This window comes from Coregonus clupeaformis, unplaced genomic scaffold (genome assembly GCF_020615455.1).
Source record: "Coregonus clupeaformis isolate EN_2021a unplaced genomic scaffold, ASM2061545v1 scaf0196, whole genome shotgun sequence".
Taxonomy (NCBI): Eukaryota; Metazoa; Chordata; class Actinopteri; order Salmoniformes; family Salmonidae; genus Coregonus; species Coregonus clupeaformis.
The window spans coordinates 549,215-570,941 of record NW_025533651.1 but is presented as its reverse complement, the minus strand read 5'-3'; the positions used below and the strand labels follow the sequence as shown (position 1 = coordinate 570,941).

Sequence of the window (21,727 nt, the reverse complement as noted above, 5' to 3'; positions counted from 1 at the left end):
TACTGTAAGTCTTGGACATCAAGGGCACTCAAGAGAAAAGCCCCACTAAAATTGCTACATGTTTGCAGCGTTCTGACCTCAATCTCCTCAGACAGGTTCTCCACAGGGATGGCTGATCCATCCTGTCTGGTGAGAGACACAGACCCCATGGCGCCACTGATGTTACCCCCCTCACTCCAAGAATAAGGGTTCTTCTCAAAACTCAGCATCTGTAAAAATAAGGAAATTATGAAACAAGAGAATGAAAACCGTCCACAACAGACTAATAGACAATTGCTATATGAACAATTAACCAAATGAAAACCCTCCAATGCTCGACACAAACAAAAACTCACTTTCACTGCCGTATCCACTTGCATGATAAATCCCTCACTAACCTCCACACATTCTCTCGTAGACATTCACACTTACTCGCACATCCACTTGTTCATCTGGAGAAAGGACGTCAGCACCAAGGGGAGGGAAGGAAAAGCTTGCAGAGGAGCTATCTGGGATGTTTATAGACTGCATCTGAATGCTATTTGGAGACATTCTAAGAGAAGAGAGTGTATAATATACTGTAACTCAATATTGAGGCAACTTAACAGTAGCATTTTGTTTTTGACATATTGTATTGTAAATATAAATTACATATCTGAAATTACATTTATTTTACAGGCCTCGCATTTTTTATAGTATTGTTTCCTCTCCAATGCTCGTTCTCTTACCTGTTAGCATACACACTGATCTCAGGGCTCTTGATAATGGTAGGCTCCTGACCAACCTTTTTCCCATTTAACAGTGCACTCTGCACATTGTCCATACTGTTAAGGAGAATCTTTGAGACCTTTCTCTGTAAAAGACAAACAAAATTCAGTAGGCCTGAAAAGGGCTGAAAAGTAACCATAGTTCATTACTGTCATCAGGGAACTCAGTGAAGGTATATACAGTGCATTCGGAAAGTATTCAGACCCCTTGACTTTTTCCACATTATGTTACGTTACAGCCTTATTCTAAAATTGATTAAATAAATGTTTTTCCTCATCAATCTACACACAATACCCCATAATGACAAAGCAAAAACATGTTGGTTTTTAGACATTTTTGCAAATGTATTAAAAATAAAAAACACATTTTTTACATAAGTATTCAGACCCTTTGCTATGAGACTCGAAATTGAGCTCAGATGCATCCTGTTTCCATTGATCATCCTTGAGATGTTTCTACAACTTGATTGGAGTCCACCTGTGGTAAATTCAATTGATTGGACATGATTTGGAAAGGCACACACCTGTCTATATAAGGTCCCACAGTTGACAGTGCATGTCAGAGCAAAAACCAAGCCATGAGGTCGAAGGAATTGTCCGTAGAGCTCCGAGGCAGGATTGTGTCAAAGTTTGGAACCATGAAGACTCTTCCTAGAGCTGTCCGCCCGGCCAAACTGAGCAATCGGGGGAGAAGGGTCTTGGTCACCAAGAAGCCGATCGTCACTGACAGAGCTATAGAGTTCCTCTGCAGCACTCCACCAATCAGACCTTTATGGTAGAGTGGCCATATGGAATCCACTCCTCAGTAAAAGGCACATGAAAGCCCTCTTGGAGTTTGCCAAAAGGCACCTAAAGACTCTCAGACCATGAGAAACACGATTCTCTGGTCTGATGAAACCAAGATTGAACACTTTGGCCTGAATGCCAAGCGTCACGTCTGGAGGAAACCTGGCACCATCCCTAAGGTGAAGCATGGTGGTGGCAGCATCATGCTGTGGGGATGTTTTTCAGAGGCAGGCACTGGGAGACTAGTCAGGATCTAGGGAAAGATTAATGGAGAAAAGTACAGAGAGATCCTTGATCAAAACCTGCTCCAGAGCACTCAGGACCTCAAACTGGAGTAGAGGGTTCACCTTCCAACAGGACAACGACCCTAAGTACACAGCCAAGACAACGCAGGAGTGGCTTCGGGACAAGTCTCTGAATGTCATAGAGTGGCCCAGCCAGAGCCGGACTTGAACCCGATCGAACATCTCTGGAGAGACCTGGAAATAGCTCTGCAGCAACGCTCCCCATCCAACCTGACAGAGCTTGAGAGGATCTGCAGAGAAGAATGGGAGAAACTCCCCAAATACAGGTTTGCCAATCTTGTAGCGTCATACCCAAGAAGACTATGCTGTTTTCGCTGCCAAAGGTGCTTCAACAAAGTACTGAGTAAAGGGTCTGAATACTTATGTAAATGTGATATTTCCGTTTTTTGTTTTTAATAAATGTGCTAAAATTTCTAAAAACCTGTTTTTGCTTTGTCATTATGGAGTATTGTGTGTAGATTGATGAGGGGAAAAAACAATATAATCAATTTTAGAATAAGGCTGTAACGTAACAAAATGTGGAAAAAGTCAAGAGGTCTGAATACTTTCTGAATGTACTGTATGTCACCTGTGTGCTTGCATTTGAAGAGACTCCCAGGATATTGCTGGCTGCCTCTACTATGGGTGTAGCTGCCTGCACCATCTCTTCTCCACCATGCTCACTGACATTCATATAGAGGAGGGAAGAGCTGAGGTCTGCCACCAGGGAGCTAGCTTCTAGCTGGAAAAGATCCACAGCACAACATAGACTGTTGGGAACTAAATCTCTGCTCTTATTCAGCAATACATGTTTGGGAAAGATGATGTTGCCTTGCTCTCATTTACAAGTGTACCTGAGCAGCGGAATTGACCTCGTCCCCCCGCTTGGTGATCCCTGCCACTGCTCTGGCCATCACCTGCACTTCCTGAGGAGTGTTGTTGGGGACACTCTTCAGCACTGCAGTCATGCTGCTCAGCATCTGTTCTCGCAGCTGGAACACAAATCAGAATACCTCACAAACATCCATCTGAAGACACACTTCCTTTTGTCTTGAACTTCATACTAATTTAGCGTAACTCTTTTAGTTTGGTGTAATGTCTTATTTTCAACAATACACAGAGTCCCTAGACCAGGGATGGGCAACTTTAATGGGGGTGGGGGCCACAAACAATTTGAACTCATCATGAGGAGCTGCAGTGGCTCGCGAGTCTGCGTACCCACATCCATACCCACACATGCAGTCAACTGATTTGTGCAATCAATCCATTTGTGCAGTTAAATTACTTACCTCTCTTAACTAAATGCATTATACCAGTAGCCATGGCCAGCCCTAGTCTCTTGGGGGCCCTAAGCGAGATTTGGCCTTGCACCTGGTGGGCCAATTTTTTTACTGGTCTCTGTCTTGACTGGTCCCCTTCTTAGCAGCCGGGGGCCCTAAGTGACTGCTTATGTCGCTTATGCCTGGAGCCGACCCTGATAAGTTGTTTATGAACTGCTCATTATTAGTTTATAAACACTATTTAATAATTGGTGCCTCGTTTTTGGAAATGGATCCACGGGCCTACAAAAGCGGGTCGCAACTTGCCCATCCCTGCCATAGACATTCCTGGCATCAAAGCCCATACGTCCTATGACCTTCTTAGCATATTACCCCGTTCTCACCTCCTCCCTGGCACCTTTCTGATCCTCACTGGAGCCCATATTCAGAATGTCGGACACGGACTTGAACATCTGACCAAGGGTCTCCCCAGTGAGCAACCCCTGCTGCTGTAGCTGAGCGACAGTGTTCTCCACCACAGACTGCAGATTCTCCACTGGGGAACTGGAGTTGGCTGGCCAAACCTTGGAGGACAACAATGAAATGAGAGTTCCATATACTCAATTATAAATGTGAGCTCTATAGAGCAGAAAGGCAGGACATATTCCATGCATTAAATCATTAAGAGTTTTACTTGATGACAAACCTCAGTGGTGATTGTGGCATTGGTTCTTCTATCCCCATTTATTACAGTAACCACCACAGACAGACTGTAGTTGTAACTGTTGTTCCCGAGAGGTAGGAAGATTGACTTAACTTCATTTACGTAACTGCAGCGCAAATGTTTATCTGAAATATAAATAAATATTATATAAAGTATTCTCATACAGTGGATAAAGCTTTATCTGAATACACGGCACATCATTTTTTATTTTTTATTTACAGTCCTGCTACTCAACTTCTTTGATAGGGGAAAGTCTCCTGAAATAGACTACATTATGGACAGATTTCAGACAACTCACCTTGGTCAGTTTTGAAACAATATTGGCATTTGCCTGTGGAGCAGGAGGTTGTTGCACAGGTGATATTGAAAGCATCTAGAACTGTGCCTGACTGAGGGGAAATTATACAGGAAGGGATGCTGGCGATGGTAGTTGGGGCTGTGGTTTTAGGTACAGTTACAGGTACGGTAGTAGTTGCCGGTATGGTGGTAGCAGCCGGGAGGGTAGTAGCTACCAGTGGGATGGTAGCAACTGGTATGGTAGTAGCAGCTGGACGAGTAGTAACAGCCGGTAGGATGGTGGTAGCAGCTGGTAGGGTAGTAGCAGGCGGTATGTTAGTGGCAACAGGTGCAGGTGTTGCAACACCTGGTATCTGAATGGTGTACTTGACAACTCCAGATGTCGTCTTACCTAGAAAAAAAAGTTAATATAAATAAATACATTCTGTATATTTTGGTCTGGATGTACAGTATTTACTCTAAATATCCATGATCAAGTGATACATCACCTCAAATATAACACATTGGAACGCCGTGATTAGTTTTATGGCCCACATTACAATGGCTAATTTGACATTCTGATGTCAAGTTGAACATAAATGAAACTCATCCTACTATTACCTGTAACTAAAGCCATATAACAACACATACTCTAAAGTCAATGAATACCTACCATACGCTATCACATTGAGATTCAGAGACCTGGACTGTGCATTTTTCAGATTTTCACTTGTCACCATGTATTCATTGCCACCATCTATTCTGTGTAGCAGTGGTCTTTGCTTTGCTTTTTCGTAGCAGTGTTTGAGGGCGCCCTAGAAGAAATTAGCTCAAAATTAAATATGTATGACTACAGCTTTTAAACAATCGAACTTCACATGCATTCATTTCGGTTACTTATTTTGCTCATGTGACAAATGACAAATGAATGTGTGTATGTGTGTTCAAACACCTTTGTGTTTGTGTGCATATCGGAGGGGTTGGTTAATAGCAGAAGACACATTTCCGTCTGGACTAATAAAGTATATCTTATTTGATTCAATCTGAAATTAGACAACAGAAGTTCTATCTATTCATGCACTGAAAAGCACTATTCATAAATATGCACAATAGAGGAGTCTCAGACTTACTGTCAAAGGTCTTGTGTCCTCAACATGCCAAACTACTGTTGGGCAACTCGTTGTGGTGGTACACTCCAATTTTAGCCTTACATCGTTGTTTATGTTCACTGGGTTACAATTAGAACAACTAAAATAATAAAGGTTCACTTTTATCATACAATAGATCTTCTGGGACATAGATTACTGTAAATTAGAATTTGATTCATATTTATCTTCCTTCTTTGATAATGCAAACCTCTTCTAACAAACAAAATGTCACTCAGGATTACACATCTGTCAAATGAGCCATTCCCTCCCTCGTTTTACCTTATGGCAACATCGGTGAATTCTGGCGGAGTAACAGTGATGCATTTCTCTGCTTTAGCCACTTGAGCCCCAGGACCATTTTTCTTCCGCACAGTGAGACTGTATATATAAAAAAGAAATGGGTCTGGAAGACAGGCTGCTGTAATCACATGAGACTCCTGGTTTGTTTTGTCTCTGCATTTACATTGTTCATCTGTTGGAATAAATGGGGAACATGGTTTGAGTAAAACATCTGTGCTGAAAGCACATTAAAGGTCCTAGACAATCGATACTGTCAACTGGAAACCAGAGAAATACTTAGTGAGTTTAGAAGAACAATTATATTCATAGAATTCATTTATAACTAGCACAGGCCATGAAGATACGACTTGAACAAGTGAGCCACGTAAATAGTCTTGACCAACATTTTTACTGTAGCCTACTAATGAGTTGAACTGAGAGGTGAGTGTTCTCATTGACAGCCCTGGTACTTACTGCATTCCCATTCAAGTTGTATCCCAGGCTCACTGATTCCGGGTACTCCACTCAAGCCAGTTAACCCAAGTGTGATACTTTGAGTGAAGTCAGATGGACGTTCTGGATCGGAAGTGATTTCCATATTAGCTTGGGGAAGTCTTTTATGCTCCTCTGTCTGAAAGTCTGATTTATTGTGGCAAACAACTGTTGTGTTCCCCACATCCACATCCATGTGTGAGAAGACATTCCAGGCCCTGACTTTCACTTGCAAATATCCTGTAACAAAACAGCTGATATAAATAAACAAGGAAACGTTTAATCTTTACCTATCTTCTGTCAATGTTTCTGATTGTATTTGGTTAGGTACCTTGGATAGTGGTTGAGATATTGTAAACCTGCATGCTGCTGTTTTGCATGTCTCTGGTCTCAGAGATGCTGTCGTTGGCTCCAGACACCTGGAAGAGAAGCTGCACCGGGGCTCCCCGATCCAGGGAGACTCTAACATAAAGGTCTGAGTCTGGACACTCTCCCTCCTCAGCCATCACTGATCCCAGGAGGCCCTCCACAGGCTCCAGCAGACACACCTGCAGCTCAGTGGACACACCCAAGGCCGAGACCCCGTTAGAGGCATGCAGGGTCAGCTGATGGCAGCCAGAGCCCAGCTGTTGCTCCACCTCTGGTCCTACTGTGATGTTGTGGGGGATGATTCCTCTGACTGCTGATGAATTGGCCACCAACATCTCACCACTGTGGATTTTGTAGGTCACATTCGTACCTGTAGATAGCAAAGTTGTCTCATTCTACCAAGAATTGTACTCTCGGAAATGGAAGACCAGATGCTTTTATTTCTGCCTATGTTGTTTTTACTTACCAGCTTCTACTTCAACCTGGATTTGAAGGGGGCTTCCATACATGGCCTTGCAGTTTACACTATCTGTTGATTGGTTCATGCTATAGCACTTAATGACGCCAAACTCCCCGATTGGCTCCTGAATGGTGATGGCTTTCTGAGCTGTCACATGCCACTCACTGGTGGTACACTCCACCCCAACCATGAAGACACCCGGACGGGTGTATTTATGAACCACAATGCTCTCCAACCTGTGAGAGTGGAAATTCCATTAATTGTGGATGAATTAGGGACTTTTTGCCTTTGATGTTGGGTGATTTACATTACTCAGTTACTCACTCTTCTGGACTATAAGGATCAATGTTGTGCCCATCTCCAGCACTTAGAGTGCAGGTCAGGTTGCCCTGGAATGGATGGAGAAGCCACTTCACTGTTATGGAGACGTTGTCAAAGACGGCAGCCAACTTGCTCATTAATAAGTGGAGACCTGTGAACCACAGATATGGCTAGGTTAAATTGTGACTGTGTGTGCTAGCCACCACTCATAATGTGTTGAAATACAACATTAGAAAACCGTAAATCGAGGCCTTCACTATCTTAAAACATATTTGGGTATTTAAATGGAATGTAGAAGGGAGGAAAGGAGAGACAGTGAGAGAGACAGAGGTAGAGTGTTCTGACCATCTTTGCAGTGGTATTCCACAGACAGGTAGCTTCCCAGCCCTGGGCAAGGTTCACCAAAGGAGGCCACATCTGCTGTGGCCTGGCACGCCTGCAGCCCAAGGCAGTCTCCTGGAAATGATGCACATTAAATATAGATATGAGAGGTGAAGAAATAGAAGAGGAGAGTTTTCCATCATAATTATTATCAAAATCATCATTAAGATCATCCACATCATCATTATAAAAGACTTATGCAAGTGGTCTGAAAATAAGAATCATGTGTGCACACTGTGCAGAGGAAGGATTATTATCACAACACCTATTCTATTTGCCATTCATAAATGAAACACCAGCTTAAGCAATGACTTAAACCTAAGGTCCATATTTAGTGCAGTACATTTAGATTTCATTCATGGTATTACAACCATTTAAAGCTTGTAATTTCAAAAGAAGGGATATATATTTTGTGGCTTTGCTTTCAGTCTTGACATTGTATTAGCGTCTGTACCTCTTATGGTTTTCGTTGAGCCGCAAATACATTTTTATTGCTGCCTCAGTGCATCTGGTGCCGTTGTTGAAGCTGTGTGTGTTTTACAATATTTACAGTTCTGCTCTATGCTTTGCAAATGCAAGCATGTTCTAAGAGCTCAATGTTTAAATATTGTTCATCGGGTTGTTGTTTCGCAATAGCTTCTTGCTAAAGTGGAATTAAGTTGAATTGCTGCCTCTATGTTCAGTTGAAGTCGGAAGTTTACATACACCTTAGCAAAATACATTTAAACTCAGTTTTTCACAATTCCTGACATTTAATCCTAGTAAAAATTCCCTGTCTTAGGTCAGTTAGGATCAGCACTTTATTTTAAGAATGTGAAATGTCAGAATAATAGTAGAGAGAATGATTTATTTCAGCTTTTATTTCTTTCATCACATTCCCAGTGGGTCAGAAGTTTACATACACTCAGTTTGTATTTGGTAGCATTGCCTTTAAATTGTTTAACTTGGGTCAAACGTTTCGGGTAGCCTTTCACAAGCTTCCCACAATAAGTTGGGTGAATTCCTCCTGACAGAGCTGGTGTAACTGAGTCAGGTTTGTAGGCCTCCTTGCTCGCAAACACTTTTTCAGTTCTGCCCACCAATTTTCTAAAGGATTGAGGTCAGGGCTTTGTGTCAGGCCCATTCCTCCTGACAGAGCTGGTGTAACTGAGTCAGGTTTGTAGGCCTCCTTGCTCGCAAACACTTTTTCAGTTCTGCCCACCAATTTTCTAAAGGATTGAGGTCAGGGCTTTGTGATGGCCAGACCAATACCTTGACTTTGTTGTCCTTAAGCCATTTTGCCACAACTTTGGAAGTATGCTTGGGGTCATATTCCATTTGGAAGACCAATTTGTGACCAAGCTTTAACTTCCTGACTGATGTCTTGAGATGTTGCTTCAATATATCCACATAATTTTCCTTCCTCATGATGCCATCTATTTTGTGAAGTGCACCAGTCCCTCCTGCAGCAAAGCACCTCTACAGCATGATGCTGCCACCCCTGTGCTTCACGGTTGGGATGGTGTTCTTCGGCTTGCAAGCACCCCCTTTTTCCTCCAAACATAACGATGGTCATTATGGCCAAACAGTTCTATTTTTGTTTCATCAGACCAGAGGACATTTCTCCCCATGTGCAGTTGCAAACCGTAGTCTGTTTTTTTTATGGCCGTTTTGGAGCAGTTGCTTCTTCCTTGCTGAGCGGCCTTTCAGGTTTTTTTTTATTTTTTATTTATTTTACCTTTATTTAACTAGGCAAGTCAGTTAAGAACAAATTCTTATTTACAATGACGGCCTACAGCGGCCAAACTCGGACGGCGCTGGGCCAATTGTGCACCGCCCTATGGGAGTCCCAATCACGGCCGGTTGTGATAGAGCCTGGACAGGTTATGTCGATATGGGACTCGTTTTACTGTGGATATAGATACTTTTGTACCTGTTTCCTCCAGTATCTTCACAAGGTCCTTTGCTGTTGTTCTGGGATTGATTTGCACTTTTCGCACCAAAGTACATTCATCTCTAGGAGACAGAACGCGTCTCCTTCCTGAGCAGTATGACGGCTGCATGGTCCCAAGGTGTTTATACTTGCGTACTATTGTTTGTACAGATGAACATGGTATCTTCAGGCGTTTGGAAATTGCTGCCAAGGATGAACCAGACTTGTGGAGGTCTGCACATTTTTTTTCTGAGGTCTTGGCTGATTTATTTAGATTTTCCCATGATGTCAAGCAAAGATACACTGTTTGAAGGTAGGCCTTGAAATACATCCACAGGTACACCTCCAATTGACTCAAATGATGTCAATTAGCCTATCAGAAGCATCTAAAGCCATGACATCATTTTCTGGAATTTTCCAAGCTGTTTAAAGGCACAATCAACTTAGTGTATGTCCTAACCGACTTGCCAAAACTATAGTTTGATAACAAGAAATGTGTGGAGTGGTTGAAAAACGAGTTTTAATGACTCCAACCTAAGTGTATGTAAACTTCCGACTTCAACTGTATCTGGGCACTTTATTGAATCTGTGTTAGCTTTACAATATTTACATTTCTGCTTTTTACTTTAAGCCGCATGTCCTAAAAGTGCAATGATCAAATACTGCAAAGCAGGCAATTACTTTGACCCATTACAAGCACTTTGCTTAAAGGCCCAGTGCTGTCAAAAACATGATTTTCCTGTGTTTTATATATACACTACCAGTCAAAAGTTTGGACACACCTACTCATTCAAGGGTTTTTCTATATTTTTACTATGTTTTACATTGTAGAATAATAGTGAAGACATCAAAACTATGAAAGTGTTAAACAAATCAACATATATTTTATATTTGAGATTCTTCAAATAGCCACCCTTTTCCTTGATGACAGCTTTGCACACTCTTGCCATTCTCTCAACCAGCTTCATGAGGTAGTCACCTGGAATGCATTTCAATTAACAGGTGTGCCTTCTTAAAAGTTCATTTGTGGAATTTCTTTCCTTCTTAATGTGTTTGAGCCAATCAGTTGTGCTGTGACAAGGTAGGGGGGTATACAGAAGATAGCCCTATTTGGTAAAATACCATGTCCATATTATGGCAAGAACAACTCAATTAAGCAAAGAGAAACGACAGTCCATCATTACTTTAAGACATGAAGGTCAGTCAATACAGAACATTTCAAGAACTTTGAAAGTTTCTTCAAGTGCAGTCGCAAAAACCATCAAGCGCTATGATGAAACTGGCTCTCATGAGGACCGCCACAGGAATGGAAGACCCAGAGTTACCTCTGCTGCACAGGATAAGTTCATTAGAGTGAGACGCGGTGTAGGTGATGGATTATCTCCGCATATGTAGTTCCCACTGTAAAGCATGGAGGAGGAGGTGTTATGGTGTTGGGGTGCTTTGCTGGTGACACTGTCTGTAATTTATTTAGAATTCAAGGCACACTTAACCAGCATGGCTACCACAGCATTCTGCAGCGATACGCCTTCCCATCTGATTTGGGCTTAGTGGGACTATCATTTTTTTCTCAACAGGACAATGACCCAACACACCTCCAGGCTGTGTAAGGGCTATTTTACCAAGAAGGAGAGTGATGGAGTGCTGCATCAGATGACCTGGCCTCCACAATCCCCCACCCTCAACCCAATTGAGATGGTTTGAGATGAGTCGGACGGCAGAGTGAAGGAGAAGCAGCCAACAATTGCTCAGTATATGTGGGAACTCCTTCAAGACTGTTGGAAAAGCATTCCAGGTGAAGCTGGTTGAGAGAATGCCAACAGTGTGCAAAGCTGTCATCAAGGCAAAGGGTGGCTATTTGAAGAATCTCAAATATAACATATATTTGGATTTGTTTAACACCTTTTTGGTTACTACATGATTCCATATGTGTTATTTCATAGTTTTGATGTCTTCACTATTATTCTACAATATAGAAAATAGTAAAAATAAAGAAAAACCCTTGAATGAGTAGGTGTGTCCAAACTTTTGACTGGTACTGTATATTTCCACACTATTAGGGTGGAATAATACTATGAAATTGTGAAAATTATGATAATGCCCCTTTAGTGTAAGAGCTGTTTGAAAAGACTGCGTGAAATTTCTGCCTGTTTTGGTGGGATGGAGTTTTGTCCTGCCTGGCGACATCACCAGGCGATAAATTAGTTAATAAACCAATAAGAAATATAGTTCAATCTAAACTTCTCTGCCAATAACAGCTATTTTTCAGTTTTCCCCTTCCAACTAAGACCACTCCCAGACAGTCCTAGCAAAATTCTTGCTTTAGAAATGGCTGTATGCTAAGAATCTATTTTTATTTATTTTTGACCATTTTAATTGAAAACAATCACAGTAAGGTACTTAATTGTTACCCAGAAATAATTGTATATTGAGATAAAAATGGCTGCTTTGGACCTTTAATGTTCTTACTCATACAATGTAAGAACAATACTATTCTTGAATCAATAGTCAAACCAAAACATATATCCATATCCTAAGTGATGGATGGAGCAACATTCATGGACAAAATACACCTTGCACAATATTTCAACAGTTTCAAAAACATTAGACTTCACACCATACCTGTCACTGAATCTATAACATCTATCCAGCTACACTCCTCCTGTGTGGTGGTGGCTGAAGAAGCGGGACTCGTCCGGCAGTAGTGAACCGTCTTACGACCATAGAAGCTGTCATCAATCTCTATTACCTGACCAGAACCACACTGTAGTGTGGCATTGTGGTCAGCACAAGCAATGGAGCGCCCAGACTCTGAGACAAATAAGTAAATAAGGTTGAATAATTTCAGAGTGAAAGGGAATAGCAAGCGCACACAGTATATTCCTCGCTACCTTGTTATTCTGCATGCATGATCAGATGCATGCACCTATTCTATGTGTGCGCACACAAACACATCAAATACAAACCAAATTGGCAGATGAAGTGTAGCTCCTGGCTACAGTTGCTTGTTGCCTCCCACTGAAACCCTGAGCTCCTCAGTATGTGACCACAGCCAGCCCCTGGACCAGGGTCGTTCACCCAGTTAGAGTAGCTGACATCAGAGCCATCAAGCCAGGAGAGAGGACCTGAGGATGTGCAGCACACACACCAATTAAAGTATTATATTCTATATAGAGTATATAATTATTCTATATTTTTATATTCTATTCATGACATATATTCCTACAAAATGATATTCCAGCTGTTCATCCTGATACATCATTCAGTTAATACTCTAATACACGTAATAAAACAATTAAAAAGCAGAGTAAGGGATATGACGTAAGAAAGCAAAGTCAATGCCACAGGAGCCGGCTGTGAATAGGTGATAAAGTTAATCCTTTGTGTGGGAATAAAAAAAGGCCTGTCTAAATCAAGGGACTGGACAGCATACCCTATTGAAGACCTTATTGAATGACAAGTGTTCCTCATCAGCCAGGTGCTGCTAAAAGGAGATATCCAAATGTGACCATCTCCTAGCAATGGTGCGAGATAAATACATTATAAATCTCCCAGTGAGAGACAGACAGGCCAGCTGACTTGTGAGATAGCCACCAAACCCAGCCTCTGTCTACTTCCAGTTTTACTGGCAGATCAAAGAAGGTCCACTGATAAAACAAGACCAAGAGTAACCATCTTTGTCTCAAGAGAAGTGGTAGGCAGGTGGGCGGATCATGTTAATTTTGGAGACTGGGAATTGAACTGATTTCTGATTAAAAGAATCATGAAAAAACTGATTTGGAGGAATACTTCCACCACAGCTCAGTAAATGAGTAGGATTGTTCTATAAAAAACACAAGACACTATTACCTCTTTCAAATATCAGTTAAATATCTAGGCCTACTCTCACACAAAGTCATCATGGGCAATTCCATGGAAATGTAATTGCGCTGAGACTTTTTCACATAAGACTACTTTTAACAATTTACACTGAACATTTTACAAAAAAACATTTACTGCAAGAACTGTGCAGATGAGTGTTTGGTAACAGAATTTCGGTAAAATCTCCCTCCGTTTTTTATGTGACCACATTGTCCAAAAACTCAGTTAAATATCTGCCCCGAATTAAGATTCAAAGACGTCTGCAGAAACAATCGGGTGTCAGCTATGACATGAAACCTTTAACCTTGAAGATCTTTTGGTTATTAAACTACAGTAATTAAGTGGATTTACAGACCAGGTAACATAATTGTGATAACAGAATTGCATCATGGGTCCCTGATCTGTACTACACAGAAATGCATCATTATGGATATGAAAGTCATGCTCTTCATGGTGATGTAACCTTTAATAGGTACACAGGTAGAAATATGCTATATGAGTCAATATCACTATGAGGTGCCTTTGGTGTCCTCATCAGACTCACTCAGTCATCATGAAAATGTAGCAGAATAATGAAAGTCTGAGGTCTTATTATAAGTGGCCAAACATTTGCACACATATCAGTAGAATGATAAGTCTCTAAAAAAGTGTTTCCTTCATTTTATAAAAAAAATTTCATTGGATGTATGTGATTTTGGCATGTCCCACACACTGCTCTGCTAACTACAGTGTGTGTAATAAGTGGTTAAATGATACTAAATCCATTTTTTTTTACATGGTTTTACTGTCCACAATAAGTTATTTGATAAAACAAGTAATATTGATCATGTATATTGTATTTTCATAATCATATTGAACATTTTGCATGTGTCCCTGAAATTGCTGTCCACCCTGTCATTATGGGGTAACTGCCTCTTTATGAAACCCACTGATGTTTTCAGTGACATCACTACGAGCATTTTGTCTTTCTTCAATGAAGGCTGAAGCAGTGTCTAGTTGCAGAGTAAGTATTTACACTTATGTTTCATAATTTTCATCATATTATGTGTGTTGGATGTTGTCAAGCTTAACATGTCCACTCTGTCATAGTGAAATATCAATTGATAGAAAAACCTATCAGAACTTTGAAATATATTTGTAAAACAGTACACAGTCAGCTTGCTAACTGTAGTATGTTGCTAAGTGAAGGTCCACCATGTGCTCATTAAATGCTAACATTAGCCAAAAATGTCCACCCTGTCATTGTCCACCCTGTCAGCAAGCCTTCCATGACAGGGTGGACATGGTTCATGACAGGAAGGACATGTGCATAGTTTAGGCCACATACTGATAATGTTACACATATTACAACAGCTATTACACACATTTTATAACAGTACATGCTATACATAGTAAGAATGGACAATATGGACAATTTTTTTGGCGATATTGGTATCAGCAAACCTAGTTTGATAATGCAAGCCTAGTTTACCGGGACTGCCAATTAAAGTGTGTAAGGGAACATTTTGAATCGTCTTTTTCAAGGAATGAGATCAAAAGGAGCTGAGATAGCAAGGAGATATCGGGAACGTCGTGATGCTGACCCAGACAGAAGAAGAAAGTACCTTGAGAAAGAAAGGGTCAAATGGAAAAAAGACAGAGAGACTGGAAAGAAGAAGGGTGTCAATGAGCTCAGTGAGAGAGAGAAGAGGGCAAAAAGAAAGAAATGGAGAGAGGCAAAAAGTCAAGCCAGAGCCAGAAACAGGGCCAGTGCTTTGCTACAGTCAGAGACACCACCCAACTCCCCTGCTGAAACTCCTGAAAATCAGCATGATGCCAATGCCTTGCAGAGCCAAGGGTTACTGTCCTCAAGAAATATTGAGGAAATGTCTGAAGCAACCATGTGTGACCCGAAAGCCAAGGTCTTATGGTGAGTGCAGTGAATGCCTCCTAACTTGTCACCCGATGCTGAAAACCCCTGGGGAAGAGAACATTCGTTTATCTCAGTGGATGACAGAGAAGATCAAGAAGGATGAGAAGGTGTCAACAATAACAGTGAAAAGGGAGATAACAACAACAGAGCATGAGCTTAACACAGATTTCCAGGAGAGGCTTCTCCATTTTAGGAGCCATGTCTTCAACATTAAATGGCAGTTTGATGCCTACAGGGAGCTCAGGAGGAGTCTGAAGCACAATGAGTCCCTCTTGCATATAGATTTTAGCGAAAATTACTCATGTAAGTACAGCGAAGAAATACAATCTGTGCATTTTGGAGGCTCACACAAGCAGGCCAGTCTGCACACTGGAGTGCTCTACACCACTGGTGAACAAGCGCCACACACCTTCTGCTCCATATCACCCTCCAGAAGACATGACCCTGTGGCCATCTGGGCCCACCTTGATCCAGTTCTGAAGGTAGTGAGAGAACGACACCCTCAAGTCAGCACACTTCATTTTTTCAGCCATGGGCCTGCAACGCAGTATCGACAAAAGGGAAATTTCTTCTACCTCTCAACGGAACCCTACAAGTATGGCTTCAAAGAAATAACGTGGAATTTCTTTGAGGCTAATCATGGGAAGGGGGCACCAGACGGTGTGGGTGGGGCCCTTAAGAGGTCAGCAGACCGGATTGTAGCCCATGGAGGAGACATTCCTGATGCCCAGAGCTTGTATAACAAGCTGAAAAGCCTGGACACATCTGTCGAGCTGTTCTTCATCCCAGAGAGGGATATTGAATCAAAGCCTGAGGTACCTGCAATAGCTGCCATAAAAGGCACTATGAGAATCCACCAAGCTATCAGTCCGACACCCGGCCAAATGAAATACAGAGACATTTCATGTATGTGTAAAAGGGAGGAAGGTGTTTTGGACTGCCCCTGCTTTAACCTTCAAGAGGTCACTCTAGCTAATGTTCCTGTTTCATCTGACAAGTCCCCAGCATGTGGAAAGACACCAGATAATCCTAGGAGACCAGAAATGATTGAGGTAAAGCACATTGGAGAGTGGTGCGTCGTTAATTATGACAATGAAGCATACCCAGGTATCATCATGGATGCAGAAGGGCACAGTGTGAAAGTTAAGTGTATGCAACGCCATGGCATAAACAAGTTCAAATGGCCAAGTCTTCGGGACGACATCTGTTGGTACCATGACTGGCAGGTACTTTGCCTAATACCAGAACCACAGGCTCTGAACAAGCGCTCTGTACAGATTGAAGTGTCTGCATGGAAGTAAATAAAAAAAAAAGTAAAGAAAAAAAAAGTAAAGAAAAAAAAAAATAGTATGTGGAACAGCAACTGCAGAACTGAGCCATGTCTCTGCAGAAAGGGAGAGACTGTTTGGAGATGCGTCCAAGTGATCTTTCTGTAATATTCTGTTTTTTCAAATCAACTGTTCTCCACTTAAAAAACATTTTTCTTCTTGTTCTACAGTTGAATGTTTGACTTTCACTGTGCAGAATGATGTACAGAGTTTAACGCTAGAAGGCCACATTAATGTCTCATTTTGGGCATCTTTATTCAGTGGCTGCATGCAGGTAGAGTGGATCAAAAACAGTCTGTTCAACTTGTAATTTCCCCCTACATGGGAAAAGGCATTTTTACATCATTTTCTTGCATTGTTCCTTGCATTTATGAGGCCATTCAATGACATTTCACAACGTGTCCACCCTGTCATGCCCAGGGTCCACCCTGTCATGTCACTGTCCACCCTGTTATTTTCATGTTCTATGAAAATAAACAAATTATTTTCACAAGTTAGCAAAATCTTTTGTGTGATTCCTTTATAAACAAATGAGGGCCAAATAGTATTGTTTGAAAGTTTGACCAGATATCTTTTTTGTTAGATTTTATTTAGAAAAGAAAGTGCAACTCTCGCAGATTTTATAGAGAAACAAATAGTTTGCCATAATTTCATTATTATCCAAATACTTTTCCCATAAACTAAAATATATTATTGAGAAAGTGACTAAATAGTTTTCTGAAAATGTATGTTTTATAATCACTATGTAATTACAATGTATTTATTCTGCTTTGAAATTGTCCATGACAGGGTGGACATATTCTGCTGTTTGCATGTAAATTGTCTGCTTGCAGTTAATTTATAAAAAGTGTGGGAGCTTGACCAATATGCATTTCTAACAGCATAACATATACTTAATACAATGAATATGAAGTTCAATGGAAAATCTCAGCTTTTTGGGGGGGAAATGGGGAAGTCTCAAAGGCACCTTATGGTGATATTGACCCATATATATCTTTGCATATTTGGGTATTATTCTACACACTGGCTATTATTTTAACGAGCTCCTCCCAAAACAAGACAAAATTTGAACCAATCATAGACTGTTAGATGTTTTCTAAGACCCCTTTTCCATCTGTTTGACCAGCAATCAAAGCCTTTGCTCGTTATTCCTAATATTTAGGATAGAAAATGGTTGAAAAAAATTATATGTGCCTTAATTTAAAAAAAATATAGCTTTCATTATAAACTGGGTGGTTCGAGCCCTGAATGCTGATTGGCTGAAAGCCGTGGTATATCAGACCAAATACCATGGATATGATAAAACATATATTTTTACTGCTCTAATTACGTTGGTAACCAGTTTATAATAGCAATAAGGCACCTCAGAGGTTTGTGATATATGGCAAATAATAAAATAACTCCTTGCAAATACGTCCTTGCACAACACAGTTTGCTCTCAACATTTGATTTCCTTTGCATAATCATATCTATTATTATACAATATGTTGATGGCAATTAGTGTTTTCTTCAGTTGTCCTCTTACCCTCAGCAGCAGCAGAGTCCAGTGTTAGGTTTGGGGAGGCAGGTGCCAAACCCAGCCACCAGTCCTGCTCCGGCTGCAGGTGCTTCTGCAGGAACTGCTGGGTTTCGTCGTTTAAAATAAAGGCCAGGTGTCCACCACCCCGCTCACACCAACCCTGTGCACTGAGGAAGGAACGCGAACGCTGTAGACCCACAAACTCATAACAGGAGCCGTCAAAGCCCTCTTGGTACTCTGGGCAGGATAAAGCTGCTATCTCATCCTCAGCACAAGACAGGCTTAAGAGCAGAGCCATCAAGAGCAACACAGAGAGATTAGTGCTGTCCATCTTCACCCCTTCACCTGTGCACTGTTACTGGCAGCCTGGTGACATGCTGTCTTTAAAGGGGACTGACGTCAGCAATTCCCTGCCACCACTTCAGCACCACAGAATGATATGTTCTGGCTCCAACAAAGGGCTGTCCGCCTTACAATCTGGCTTTGTGAGTTCCCATTGGACGCATTATCATTTTTCACAAACAAACAGAGCACAGGCCTATGATGAATGGGCTGTAATAAGGTCCTCTGTCAACAGCCTCCGAGTTTTACTCTGCCTTTAAGGCTGCCAATGATGTAACACTCATTGCAGCCTGCATGCAGTATAAGATAATTGTGCCCAGTAGGCAGTGCTATAGACTACAGTAGGCTACTCTGGTTAGAGAGAGACCTTTATACTGTATAACAACCACTATTCAAACCCTAGCAGAAGCCCTAACCTGTCTTATTCAAATGATAAGAAATCAACATATTTTTACAGTCAGAATTTCCTTTTCAAAGTATTTCAAGGACATATAAAAAAAGTTTATATTTTTAGTAGTAGAGTATTAGAGCCACCATTAACTATGTTCCCGCTCTCAACCCAGTACTATTCTGCCAGCAGCACAAATGATGACATTACTTTCATAGGGGAACGAGGAAACCTTAATAAAATAAAAGCCTGCATTTCAACAGATTGTAATCTCATTAGCTGATTAAAAAGATATTGAATTTTAATCAATGGCCACTTTTATTGTGGCAACAAGAAAAGGCAATAAGTAATTTATGAAATCAAACAAAAAATATGGTTTTAAAAAGGTTTTTTTCAATAATGCAAAAACACAATGTTGACACTGGTATGCTGAGAGTATTGGGCTGTAGAGAAAAAACTTTACTACCTGTCTCAGCTAAAGTGGGGTGGAAAGACTCAGTAGGGTCTCTACCAACCAAATATGGTACATTTTTTAGGGGGACTGTGTCGCATGGTCTGCTGCTGCTGGCTGCTCTGGATAGGTCGAGGCCTCCCACTGGGTGCGAGCGGGTCTCCTCCTCACTGTGCACCAAGGTTAACCTCAATGTTGCTAGGGGCTACCTGGTTGATCCTGCCAGTAGCATATGCTTGGCTCAAAGATTAAGCCATGCAAATCTAAGTACACATGGCCGGTACAATGGTTATTATCATTGTACAAGGAAATTATTTGTTTTTCAATTGAAATTTGAAAATTAAAGACAGAAGTAACTAATAATGAATACAAATCATTTTCTTGTCTATTTGAACATTTATATTTACATGAATAATGATGCCACACCAGAGGACAAATTCAAAGCACTAATGCATGAAATGGTTAATTAAATTTGATATAAATGTTAATTCAACGGTGGCCACGTAATGTTTTGAGATGTTTAGACATTATTTGCAATTATATGCTATATTTTTTCTTCCATTTTAGAATAAATTATTTTTTCACTTTTGTTTTGGCCATATGGCAACTATACATTTGCATACACTAGCGTTGCTCCTTATTGTATTGGGTTGCACAAAAACAGTTAGCGGGAAGCCAGAAATTAAATACAATTCCATTTCAACTTACTGGTGGGCAGGACGGTTGGACATTAAGACAGAGGGAATTTAAGACAAAATATTAAACATATTATTAAAATATTATTAAACAAACTTTCCAAACATGGGTCTGTTGTATACCCACTTCCAGTTGACCGCCATATGCTGACAAAAAAGGAATAACTTGTGGGGGAATTTAATTTTGACATGAGGTAAGCAGAGAGGAAGTGGGCCCACAACAGACCCATGTTTGGAAAGTATTTTTAATAATATGCTCCTTTAGATATTAGGTAAGTCCTCCTGTCTTAAAGAGATTCTCCAGTACTTTTGTATACTTTTTAGAAAGTAGTTCTGAAAGTAGCGCTCACAAGCCAAAAGTGTTTCCCGAAGAGTGCGTACTACATCACATATTTGCAGATATGTGCACCACATCATTGCTCTTTTTCACTCTGCTTTGTGTTCATCTTGCTAGCTGTCACTCAAATGGCGAAAAGCTCATTGGCTGAAATTTGAATTGCTAGTGGGGGAAAATGTAGGGAAAATTGCTAGTGGGGGAAAATGGCTGCCAGAAAACAGTCGCTTTTAAACGATCTAATTTGTGGCTAATTGAGGTAAGACAGTAATAAAAATAGTATCCACAAGTTCATCTGACTCTGAGGAAGTAGATAAAGGGCCTCATTGCCAAAATCCTGAAATATCCCTTTAATTACCAACCATCCTGCCCACCAGCACAGTAAGTTTAAATGGAATTTTTATTTACTTCTGGCTTCCCACGGACTGTTTTTGTGCAACCCAATACAATAAGGAGCAACACTAGTGTATATAAATATACCAGCGTTGTGAAAAGCAGCTATGTTGTAGCTACAGTAGCTAGCCAAGCTTGCAGTTTGTCCATGCAACTATGGGCCAGTCAAGCCAAGCTTGTTTTCTGCTTAATCTATGCATGGTAGGGCTAGCTTAGCCTATAACCAACTGTGTTTGTTTTCATTATTTCATTGTGTGGCTTATTTATATTTGTAGGATAGAGGATGGTAGACCTGATGCAACCACTGAGCTGGGTGAAACTTCACTCAACTTCGACATGGCCTGTCAATCAAGCATGTCTAACTCTGTCACCCAACCAGACTGGGGTTAAAATACTTTTTCAGGTTTTTCAATTATTTTACAATACATTTCAAAACAAGTAAACTTTATTTGAAGAAAAAAAAAGACACTCCTGTGCATTTAACCCAGGTATTTTAAAATACTTACAAATACAATTTAGTTGTAACCATTCAAATACTAAAATAAAGGTACTTGTTTTGGGCTGTGTATTTGAAAATACTCAAATACAGGATGTGTATTTGAAACTACTCAAATACACAGAAAAAAAGTATTTATATAACAAATACTCAAATACACATGTATTTGAACTCAGGTCTGCACCCAACTCTTACACGTAAAAACAGAAGCTGTACTAAACAGTTTCTGTAATAGTTCTTTATCCTAGGGAAGGTGATCAGAATTAATTGCGCTGTCCACAACAGTCATCTCAGGCCTTTTATCTGATCTTAATGCAACCCATTATAATGATGATAGAATACAGTTTGCTATGGTTCAACACCCTTTATTTTGTCTATTTATTTTGGAACTAAATATATTGAAAAAGCAGAATTGTTAGATAGAGGGATTATTATTTCCTGTACATATTGTTAGAACATAGCTAGATTTGATAAACAGCTACAAGCAACCATACAAGTGGCGCAAAAGTCTTGATTAACATGTTTCAATACTCCTATTGAGTAACATAAATGAAAGCAGTTCCAATATCAA

General features: G+C 40.6%; 1 protein-coding gene and 1 long non-coding RNA gene across 2 annotated transcripts; both read right to left on the bottom strand.

The window, feature by feature from the left end:
- Positions 1-3,464: 3,464 nt before the first annotated feature.
- Positions 3,465-18,355, bottom strand: LOC121556347 (polycystic kidney disease protein 1-like 2). Its single transcript, XM_041870250.2, has 11 exons — positions 18,064-18,355; positions 12,404-12,562; positions 12,060-12,248; positions 7,490-7,600; positions 7,148-7,295; positions 6,830-7,059; positions 6,326-6,733; positions 5,977-6,234; positions 4,098-4,235; positions 3,782-3,924; positions 3,465-3,659 (listed from the first exon to the last, which is right to left on the bottom strand). The coding sequence occupies exons 1-11, from the start codon at positions 18,353-18,355 to the stop codon at positions 3,465-3,467; spliced, it is 2,271 nt and encodes a 756-aa protein (XP_041726184.2).
- On the bottom strand, positions 4,259-5,296 carry LOC121556343. The gene is made up of 3 exons (XR_005998144.1): positions 5,206-5,296; positions 4,749-4,890; positions 4,259-4,487 (listed from the first exon to the last, which is right to left on the bottom strand). It is a non-coding gene; the product is annotated as an uncharacterized LOC121556343 (long non-coding RNA).
- Positions 18,356-21,727: the final 3,372 nt, after the last annotated feature.